The 12,027-nt window shown below is 37.8% G+C and overlaps 1 protein-coding gene across 1 annotated transcript; it reads right to left on the reverse strand.

The window, feature by feature from the left end:
• Nucleotides 1-10,298: 10,298 nt before the first annotated feature.
• LOC122084665 lies at nt 10,299-11,048 on the reverse strand. Its single transcript, XM_042653096.1, has one exon. It carries the CDS (start codon nt 10,974-10,976, stop codon nt 10,551-10,553), a length of 426 nt encoding a protein of 141 aa, XP_042509030.1. The 5' UTR covers nt 10,977-11,048; the 3' UTR covers nt 10,299-10,550.
• Between the last annotated feature and the right edge of the window lie 979 nt (nt 11,049-12,027).

Here is a 12,027-nt window from a genome sequence, read left to right on the forward strand (position 1 = left end):
AAAAAAAAAAAAAAGGTGTTCCCCACAACCGTGAAGAGAACTTGGCCCTAAAAAAATGCTAGAACTTATGACAAACATGTGCACTTTTGAATTTCATAACTTTCAAGCCCTCTAAACTTACTAGGTAATCTGTAACATACACAACCCAACCCTATTATTGATTGGATGTAAAAGACCAATGCAGTCATCCAAATGCTACTTATAATTTCATCCCGGCCCTCTGCTTTGCCTTAGAGGATTGGTAGTTTTGATCCTTGTCCCCCTGGGTTTTGTGTCCCATTTTATTTTGCCAAGGTTCATCCTTGGGTGTTTCCCTTTTCCCCCCCCTATTCTCACTGCGTAATGCATTATTTTTTTATCAGCAAAAAAGGAGAAAAGGAGAAATAGTAAAACTTAAATGGCATCCATGAAAAAATTACAATCTTTTCTATGCATATTTTTATCATACCGTAAATCATTACCAAGCAAACATGCTTCGTCGAATATTACGTCCTAAATGAAGCTAGCGCATACAATAGCATGCAACTTGGTAGTAGACAAGACATGCATATTCTGGTACAATTATGTAAAACCAGTAAAACCAAGATGGATTTCCCCATCTTAGATGTACTGGTTATGTTGGCTTAGAATCCTACCTGGTTATCAACAATGGTGGAAGGATATTCTCCAGGAGGTTTATCCATTACTGTGATCCTTCAAGTTTTATTGGAACCAAGAACTCCTGGCATAGTGACCTCCCAAAAGATCAAAACTCTGTTCCAGAAAGCATTCTCCTTCAAAACATGAATGCTATCATTTGATGAAAGCGAAAAGCACATCCATTTCTTATGTCCCTTTTCTTAAATAAGAGGACCTCTCTGGATTTGAGGACTAAGAACCTGAACCTACATTCTATCACAGACGCTGTTGAATCCATTGATGATCATAGAGATCATTTTGAACACCAACAAGACCTAGGAACTCCCTCCACACTCAAAAGTGAAAATTACAACAGATAGGAGCCTCAAGCAAACAACACAGGCAAGCTTGACATTTTGTATTGTCCATGCTAATAATCAAATCCTTGCAGTCCATTAGAATTTTGGTGGAGCATGAGATGCGAGAAAAGAAAATAAATATGCAGTCAGGTATGGAATCAAGAAAACCAAGCAACTGTAAAGGCATTGAAGATCATCAGTGAATCTGATTGAAGGGAGTTTGTGCAGTCGTTGCAGTAGTGAGACTGATGGATGGCCTTGGACACTTGTTACATTATTGCATGATTCGGCATCAATGATAAGAGTATCAACCACAACCATTATATCATGTAATTTTGCTTCTCCTTCATGAATCAATGCTCACATTAAAAAAAAAAAAAAAAAAAAAGAAAAAATAAAAGAAAAAATAAAATCATTGTCATTGTTTACTTTAATTTGGTTCATGAGTTGAGGTGGATTTTAAGGGTTTTTTTTTTCCCCCAGGGAAGTTAGTAAGGGTAAAATTAGAATTCCAATGAAACAAAGGGTAAAAATGATAATTTGATTATCTATTTGGCATCAAAGCAAGTTCACATTCACATTGGAGAACTAGAATCTGATGTGGCTTAAGGATGGAAAGAAAATTTAAGACCAGAGATTCTTAAACAGTGGAACAGAGGTATTGCAAAAGAAATTTGTAAACCTGGGGAAACACTAATTTTCCCTCTTAGCTGTTGCTTACCAATTACTTCCCATTAACTTTCATTTCTAAATTCAATATCCATCTAGGTTTATGCTGCTAACCTAACTCTCATAATAGAAATTTCCACACTGGCTAGGTCATCTCCATTTTCTTTTGCATGTAATGTCCACCCTCCTGTGTTTTTCTTTTCACTTTACAAACCAAAATATCAAGTCAGTCTTAAGGGTTTGCCCAAATGCTCAATCTGAAATTGCCTAAAATAGAACTGGAAGCCCATAAAATCCAACAGCAATCTATACAAGTTAGAACTTGGGGAAAAATGACAGTAACAAAAAGATCACCTTTCATCCCTTATCCCTCGATGGGTACATAGTTACATACACCAGGACCAAAAAGTAGAATATTGTTATTAGCAGCCTGAAATCTATTAGTATTTTCTTTCTTTCTTGTTTTCCCCTCTTTTGATTAGAACAAATTTTATTAGAAGGGATGTAAAAGAGAGGAAATGCAGCCATTCTATCCGGCAAAATGAAAAGCCAGGAAGAGGTCACTCCAAAAGGAACATAAAACCCAAATTAGTCCTGAGAAAGGTGAGACAAACAAGGCAAAGGAGCCCAAACAGATCTGCAACCAAGGCAGCCAGACAATACAAACCTAGACAAACCACAAAAGCAAGACAAACATTCCCACCGAAGCCGTCCTCAAAACAGAGTAGCCATTGAGTGTCTCGACGATGTTATTGCTCTGCATATTGACCTTGCCCTTACCCGCCATCTCATATAGGTAAAAAACTTTTCTATCGTTTCTTCTTCTTCGATTAATATCAAAACTTTATTGACAGAGAAATCCAGAAAGGGCATAACTATTGAAAAACAACCCTCCTAATACAGGAGGAAGAAGAAAAGATACACCGATGAATACAAAGAATTACAATGGAATGCCACTGCCAAAACGCATGAGGCTCCATAGTTACTCCTTCCTTTGTTAAGGTATCCACATAGGCGGCCTTCCTAAACCAGGATCCATAGTTACTCCTTCCTTTGCTAAGGTACCCACACTGGAGTTGCAAGATCTACTTTGCACCAGAATGAGATATTCCAATTAAACCAGAGAAACATGGATCAGGTGGGAAATACTTCATTAACATGGTCGTGATAGGATAATAAAACTACAAATGTGCAATCCCACTCTACAAGCAATTGATCCTACCAAACAGTTGCTGACTTCAGTACAAAGAATAAAGATCCCCATACTACTGTACTGGAATCCGTTTTCTCTATAGGTCTTGAGTAATGCAGCATACACATTTCCTTCTGATCTTTAAATTCATCACCAATACCTGATACACACCTAGGTTACCCATTCATATTTGAACAGCATAATGGCATGACTAATGGAGCGAATGTGTTGTCCTCCTATATTCCATTAGAGTAGATGGAGATATCTCTAAATATGACTAGTCGAAACCCAATTTGCCGCTCTCTTCATGATTATAACCACCACAGATGGAGATCACTTCCTCAATTTAAATTAAAGTTAACATTTTTCTTTTATCTACAACAACCAAGCAAAGAGATCTCCTCAAACAGCTGATCCTAGCCATTCTACTCCTTTCTGAAGGTTCTATGATATTATTACCCTATTAAAGCTTCAATTGACATGGGTTGTTCATGGATTAGGCCATGGCTTTGGCTTCGTATCACAAAAAGGGGAAATAGAAAAAGGATAATCACAGGAGTAATGTAACTCGGAGCAAATCTGCCCTCTACTTGGGCAAGATAAACAATAGGATGTTATGACTTTTGAGACGGGAGGTAAGAGTCAAACACGGAGTGGGTGGAGCGATGCCTACAGCAGCAGTGTACAGATTGAAACTGGCAATCACAACCTCTGCTTGCAGTTGCAGATACTTATGAAATGGTCAACTAATTTGTTAATCCACAGTTAATGCAGAATGCATTTAAAAAGGCTGTGCATATAGTTCCATAAGGCTACTCGGGTTGAAAATGTCCCCGTCTGGTTTCAGCACTACAGTGATATAAGTAGTTGTACTTGGCAGAAATATAACTTCCCTAATAAATATTATATTTTCTTAAGAAGGAAAGGGGAACAGGAAAGCTCATAGTAAAACAACTAAAACTGTAGTTTCGATTGGCAGAGGTTGTCATAGATCAGCTAGCTCAGCCTTTGCTTGGGTGCATGGGCATTAACACGCAGTAGTTTGATTGCTGGGCACGCTAGCGAGCTCCGGCTTTCTTCGCATGCTCCCCTTGCATGCCATATGTGGTGGCCATGGCCTAAGCACGCATGGCTGCCAGCGAGCTTAGGCCATGGCTTTGGCTTCGTATCGCAAAAATGGGAAATAGAAAAAGGATAATCACAGGAGTAATGTAACTCGGACCAAATCTGCACTCTACTTGGGCAAGATAAACAACAGGATGCTATGGCTTTTGAGACAGGAGGTAAGAGTCAAACACGGACTGGGTGGAGGCATGCCTACAGCAGCAGTGTACAGATTGAAACTGGCAATCACAACCTCTGCTTGCAGTTGCAGATACATATGAAATGGTCAACTAATTTGTTAATCCACAGTTAATGCACAATGTATTAAAAAGGCTGTGCATGTTTTGGCTATTACAATAGCCCTTATTGTTCCACAAGGCTACTTGGGTTGAAAATGTCCCCATCTGGTTACAGCACTACAGTGATATAAGTAGTTGTACTTGGCAGAAATATAACTTCCCTAATAAATATTATATTTTCTTAAAAGGGAGGGGGAACAGGAAAGCTCATAGTAAAACCACCAAAACTGTAGTTTGGATTGGCACAGGTTGTCGTCGATCAGCCAGCTCAGCTGTTGCTTGGTTGCATGGGCATTAACACCCAGTAGTTTGATTGCTGGGCACGCTAGAGAGCTCCGGCTTTCTTCGCATGCTCCCCTTGCATGCAATGATGTGGCGGCAAACTTCTCATTCTAATTTAGCACTCTTCGAACCGTGTGGGAAGGTTTCCCATCACACAGCTCACCAACTTGATCTTCCACGGGAACCGTATTCAATGGTCACCAAAAAATCTGGAGCACCAAAAGAATCCCTACTACTCATTGGTAGAGGCTGTCTAGACTCTAGACCATTTGTGAGGGAAAAAAAAAAGGGGATAGTCAGGGGCTGGACAAGATCCTTAGAGCAGCTCATCCAAGTTATTATGATATGTGTTGCAAGGTAGGCTGGCCTTCTAGACATATTTACAGGTGGGTATATCAATTCCATCTTGGGCCATTATGATACTTATCCCTGTTGTTGTTGTAATTGGAGATTGAGGAGGCTTTGATTTCCAGAGTCTCAATTAGAGGAAGCAGCCATGATAAGCTGATACAATGTTACCTGGGTTTTGCTGTTGCTTTTCATTTTCAGTTCAACACTATTTGATGCAGACAAGGGTGTCCAATCAGGCCAACTGGGTTTATTTTTGGTTTACTGATGTAATTAGCCTCATTGATAAGCCCATCAACTGGGGTTAGAGTTAGTATAAAGAAGTAGTAGTTAAATTAATTCGAGTTAGATTACGATATTTAATAGCTTTTAAGAGTTCTGCTTTGAGTTTATTTATTTTAAATCAGTATAAGAGAGTGATTACGAGTCCTTTCATCAGTCAATTTAGTAGTAGTTAAATTAATTCTTTAAGTTAGATTACAATATTTAATAGCTTTTAAGAGTTCTGTTTTGAGTTTATTTATTTTAAATCAGTATAAGAGAGTGATTACGAGTCCTTTCATCAGTCAATTTAGTAGTAGCTAAATTAATTCTTTGAGTTAGATTACAATATTTAATAGCTTTTCAGAGTTCTGTTTTGAGTTTATTTATTTTAAATCAGTATAAGAGAGTGATTACGAGTCCTTTCATTAGTCAATTTAGGAATTTAGATGGTATTTATATATGTAATACACCCCCCATCAATTGAACATGTTTTGAATGAAGAATATGAGTTTTTATTAAGAGTTTTAGAGCTGTTGAGCTTGGCATATGAGAATGGTATCCTAGACCTGATTCTTCTCTTCTTCTTTTCCATTAATAACAAGGTTAGTTCTACAAGTCTCTACTCTCTTCGTATCAATTTCTAGTCCTGACTCTGTTCTTAACATAAAAATCCTATCATCTCTTTATATATATATATATATATATATATATTATTTCGGTGTGGTTTCTTGAATTCTCACTCCAACTAGGAATTTTCTGAAATATCAAATCTAACAATTGGATTTCAATTCTAATTCTATACTAGCAATTGGATTCTTTTCCAAAATATCCTGATAATAAGAATTATACAGGGTATACCCAGTGCACAAGGCTCCTGCCACTACAGGGTCTGGGGGGATCATAATGTACACAGCCTTACCCCAGCTTCGTGGAGAGGCTGTTTCCCGACTCTAACATGCAACCACTAAGTCACAATGGATAAACTTTACCATAGTGCAAGGTCTGCCCTAGATGTTCTAAAATATCCTATGGTTTCAAAATTCAAACTTGAAACTGATTTCAGTTTAATTGATCTTGAAGTCCTGTTTTCTACATTTGATCTCATATTTTTTACTATCATTAGACTTGTTATTTGATCTTAAATTCAATCTCTTGCCCCATTTGTCTGAACCTTCTATCGATTCTAAGATTTGGGAATTATTTCTATAACTAGAATCTTCAAATTCTAAGAATCTGACCATTGGATCAAGCCTGATTTCTGAAATTATATTCTCCTTTTCAGTACATCCCCCCCCCCCTCTCCGGGAACACATTTTTTTATGGTTTGAACTAAACTCAATCTGTACACAGGCATATTTCAGTAACCTATCCTTTCCTGAACACATTTTCTTTTGGGGTTTATTATCACCAAAAAGTATATTAACTTCAATAGCATACGAGAGAGAAATCCAAACATGAAATGTCTAAACTGCATTAAGGACAGGAGGGGGAAAAAAAGGAAAACCCAGTTGACTCCCACCCTCAAAAACCTGCATCACTAAAAGAATCCCTACTACCAAAAAGCTTAAAAAAATAAAAAATAAAAAGTGTCCTCCCAAGAGCACCAGAAAAATAACTCAACATAGAACTCCTACGCCATGAAAATAACTAAACAACAAAAACAACAGCAACACCAAAAAACTTAGCCTTATCCCAACTTAATGGGGTCGGCTACATGGATCCATAAAAAAAAAATAAAATAAAATAAAAAAAATAAAAAATAAAAAATAAAAAATTGAAAAAGTCCAAACATGAGTGGAGTAGGGAGAGATAAGTAGAAGAGAGATGAGAAAAGAAATATGAGAGTAAGAGGGAAGAGGCACAGCCTAGAAGTTATGAAAGTCTTAGGTAAATGGGGTCAGCTACATGGATCCTTGCTCTCGAAAAGGTTCTATCCAAGATCATAGTGGGGACAAGACCAAGGCTATGCATGTCATTCCTCACCACTTCGTCTATGGTCATTTTAGGCCTGCCCCTAGCTCTTTTGGCTCCCTCAATCTGGATCCGATCACCTCTCCTTACTGGGGCGTCCTTAGGCCTCCGTTGGACATAACCATACCACCTCAAACGACTTCTCATGGAGGTTGTCGTTGATCGGGGCCACTCCCAAAACAGATTTAATATGCTCATTCTGTACTTTATCCTTTCTAGTTTTACCACACATCCATCTTAACATCCTCATATCAACTACACATAATTTCTCAATATGACTCTTCTTGACTGTCCAACATTCTGCCCCATACATCATAATTGGATGCACAATAGTCTTATAGAATTTTCCCTTGAGCTTTAAAGGGATATGTCGATCACATAGTACTCCGGATGCACCTCTCCACTTCATCCATCCCACTTTAATTCTCTGTGAGATATCATCCTCTATGACACCATCTTCATTTATGGTAGACCCCAGGTATCTAAAACAGTCAGTTTGAGTAATATTTGTTCCCTCAATTCTCACCATATCATTATCCAACACGGGTGAAAATAACTATACAGCAAAACCCATTAATTGCAATTTAGAGAAAGGCTATTCATTCCATCCATAACCCCTCCCTCTTGGCATACTATACAACACTCTTGTAGCAGTCCACTCTAGGGAAAGAGGAGAAAGAACAACCCTCATTAGAGACCTCAAAGTCGGGACTCGAGATACCATATCTTGCAAAGCTACATTCTCATCCCTACAGCCCTCTTCTCCAATGTATTTAAGAAATTTAAGTGAACTCTTCTACACCAGTGACGAATAAGCCCACATTCACTTACCTCTATGGTGCAAAACTCAAGTTCATCAATACTTGACCCTTGAATCTCCAATTCTCTGACCACATCCAGCATATTCTCTCACATCAAAACCAGATCTGTGCTGCCTCATCCTCATAAACCACTATAATGAGAGATCTATCTAACAAGGACAAAGGCTTATGTGCTAGTGTCCGAGACAATCCTGGAAAATCGAGACACATATACTCTCTCCCTCTCCTTTTCCTTGGTCCACCCTTAACTAGATAATCTCCTTCCAATTCAAGTGAAGCTTGTGTTTACTGACTATTCCATCCTTCTCGTGAAAGGATTGTCATTCCCACCATCCAGTAAAGGTGCAATTTTCCTCTGCTGGCCAGATGGAGCCAAAAGCTGATAATTCTCCTAAATCTGTTTCAGTGAGTAGATGAAGACACAGTTGTCATTGAGGATGATATCAGGATCTAAGACAAATGAGATTGTAATGAGACAATTACTGATTGAGGTTTCCTTGCATCAAGTTTTAACCTTGATGCAGCTTCCAAAGAGTAATTGCTGGGAATGATGCATTGAAAGGCATTTCATCGACCTCAAGATCAGAAACTCCAGCTGAGACACTCAAATAGAAGAACTTCTGCTTGACCTGCAGCCTCTTCTCTTTGAACTCCAGTTTCTCAGGGATAGATGACACATAAAGTCACAACGAATCTTGCAAAACTTTTATAAGGCTTAATCACGGTATGATTACTTTCCTTTGAAGCATCGAGGAGTATCAATATCTTACTCTGTTGAGCACAGGTCAGCAGAGAAACAAATAACATAGGTTTGAGAATGAAAACCCCATACCTTAGGTCCAGAATAGGAGCCCTTCACTCAAACCAAGAATCCATGCCCAAATCATAATATCATAGGGATGCATGCAATGCTAAGGGCAATTCCAACAGTTAATAAAAGTGCAGAAAGGACCAATAGTGAGAACCAAGTTTAACATCCCATGAGACTCACCCTGATGGAAATCCAATGACTGCATATCTTGAGACAGTATGTAAGCTACCCCCATGTCATCAGACATATCTAGTGATATAGCATGACCATTACCATGGGCGTGTGCCAAGGATCTCATCCCCTTATCATCATCATTCGTAGCAAAATACAATACAATTGTGAACTTGCAACTTTGCACTGATAAAATCCAAACATATAAACATATTGAACTCTAAATCTATAACTCTAAGGTGGGAATATGTAACACAAGTGTGCAGTTAATATTAAATTCATGTGAAAGTAATGATACAGAACTCACCAGACATAAAAAAGAAGTTTCCACACTTGGAGGAACTGATACAATCCCACCATCCCATACCTACTTTCAGATGTCAGAGTTGCTGACTCTAACATTGATCACTTGATCAACACCAGATGGTTGGCAGGTTAGATGATGCATGAAGGTTTGATAAACCTTTAATTCCTACGACTATTATCCTAAATTTCCTGTAAGACTCTGAAACTTGATAAACTGAAAGTCTAGGTATTAATAGGGCTTTGTTTAAACTGGTCCCTGCATAACTTTTAGAGTATTAAAGTGGCACACAGTGCCACAGCCCTCTCAAAGAAATCCAAGATCACTCAATTCTGACCAGTAGAAATAAATCAAACACTTCCTAGAAGAAGTTATGCATGTGATCTTAAGAACCAGAAATCGAAAAGCAGATGGAAGGTCAGCTAAATTACATCAGATACCAATTTCCAGATTCAATACCTAAATATGTAGATTGACAACCCCCATGGTTCCCAAATTCAATAAGATTTGACTACTAAACAAGAGCATGCAAGCTGCTGTGTTTTCTAGATCTAAAACAGAATAGTTATTTGTAAAACTAACACTCCGATTTAAGGGGGAACCTAAGGATTGGAGAAAGAACAGATAAGAACTCCCCTTGGTAGTTCTGAGTACAAAGTTTGAGGGGTAGGATAACTATAGCAACAGAATAATAGAATTAGTCAGCAGCCATAGCAGAAGAGTAAATTAAAGAAGAGGGGGGTGGGGGACGAAGTGACTCAGTTCCACTTCCACATCAATATTGCAATAAAAACCATTGTTCCATCGACATCATAATTGACAATAAAGTCTAAGGAAATATAAAAGATTCTGACTCTTTGCTCTATACCTGTGTAATTTATAAAGAAGAACAATAAACACAGAAATAAATGAGTATTGCGATCCTTACTCAATTCAGCAAAATATTGCAAAATTAAAAATTATCATCAATCCAAATATAAAATGAGTCAGTAAATTATCCCTTGTAGTATAGAACTGGCATCACATTTTATAAAAAAAAATCATGAAATTAAGTAAAGTATAAAGACTTGAAAAAATTGCCTATAGATGCACCAATTCATGTTTACTTATCAATATAAGGAGCAAAATTGTCATAAACTTCTCCTCCAATGAGAATAAAACGAGCACGACTTAACAACTAAAAGCCTCGGGATCCTCCCAATTACCTTCAAGGATCCGACGATTTTCGAAACAGAAACTCCCTCAAACTTTCTCCTTGAATTCACTCTGGAATCATTACCCAACAATCGAAACTAATATAAATGGGGGAAAATTTAGAAAAGACTACGGTTCTCTTCTTATTGTTTGGCAGAGATTTCTTGCTCCAATTCCTCGGAGGCCTCGTTCTCAATTGTCTTCTCTGCGTTGAGTATAGGCTCATAGTAATCAGAGTGAGCCTCCATACACTTTTTCAGCAAACTCGTCACTTCAAAGCACTTCTCCACAATATCTTCCTTGTGATTTTCCGCGTCTTCGATGCAATTCTCCCAGGCGATGAACTCATCCCTACATCCACCTCCCTTCATGAACAAGCAAAAAGGACACTCTCCCTCTTCCTCATCTTCTTCTCCTCCCTCGTCGTCTTCATCGTATTCTTCACTTGTGGAGGCATTCGGATGATCAGAGAGCTGTGGATTTTGGTTATCTGCGATTTCATTAGGAGTTGAAGGTTTTGGACTCGCAGGGGAAGCCGTATCTATGGAAGTAGACGCTGACGAAGACATTGCCAGGTTTTCAGTTATTTTAGCTTAGCATTTTTAGGGTCTCTTCTCGTTAGTGTTCCCGTGGAAAGGTCTCTCATGGGCCATGGCAGGGTTTTAAGAACAGGATTCGGTGAGAACGATTCCGAATCGAGCCCGATTCGGACTCTGTCCCAATAATCTTAGAATCGGGCATTTGATATGAAAATATACCGATTCAAGGGAATATTGGCACCGATTCAGGGGAATATTGGAAGGAATATTTCGATTTGAAGCGATAGAAATCGATATTGGGAATTCCCAGATTCGCATTCGATTCATCAATTTTTGAAACCCTAGGTCAGGGCCATGGCACACCAAAATTTCCTAGTTGATGGATCAACATGCCAACTCAACATTCCTCTCTCCTCCTCAGGTGAAATTGAAAAAAAAAATGCTGTTAGTTTAGAAGCATTGTTTCGTGATGGTGCAAGTTTAGATTATATAATCAAGACTAAAGTTTTGATTCATTCTGGTTAGATGGAGAAAATATTACTCACCACAATGATAAGAGGATGAGTATATATGATTCTTAGTCAAATATATGTTTCAATTGCGGGAATATGTTATTTATGATGCACACTATGAGTTGATTTTTATTTTATGAAACATTTTATAAGTTGACTTATGTGATTGTAAGAAGTTAGACCACTTCTAATGAGAATTTAAATGGAAATTATCTAAACAATTATTAACATGTGTCCTTTAAATGGAGAAATGTTCATTTATTTAATTGGGATGACATAAGGTTGGATGGTATATGGTTGGTAGGCTTATTAGATACACCGGTGAGGACATGTCCAAGAAACGATGTTTTTATCCATACTTATAGTAGCACGAATTATTGTCAGACCTAATGTAGATTCAAGTCCAAAAGACATATACTAAAATGTGTTCTATATATTACAAAGTACTCAATAATTAATCTTAGTTTTATCGTAGTTTTTGAATTGTGAGAAAATTATGGAAAAAATATAATTAAAAAACAAGCACTAATTTTCCCAAAAGTGTCATATTGGAATTCAAATTCTTTAGA

The sequence above is a fragment of the Macadamia integrifolia genome, chromosome 7, assembly GCF_013358625.1.
Source record: "Macadamia integrifolia cultivar HAES 741 chromosome 7, SCU_Mint_v3, whole genome shotgun sequence".
Taxonomy (NCBI): domain Eukaryota; kingdom Viridiplantae; phylum Streptophyta; class Magnoliopsida; order Proteales; family Proteaceae; genus Macadamia; species Macadamia integrifolia.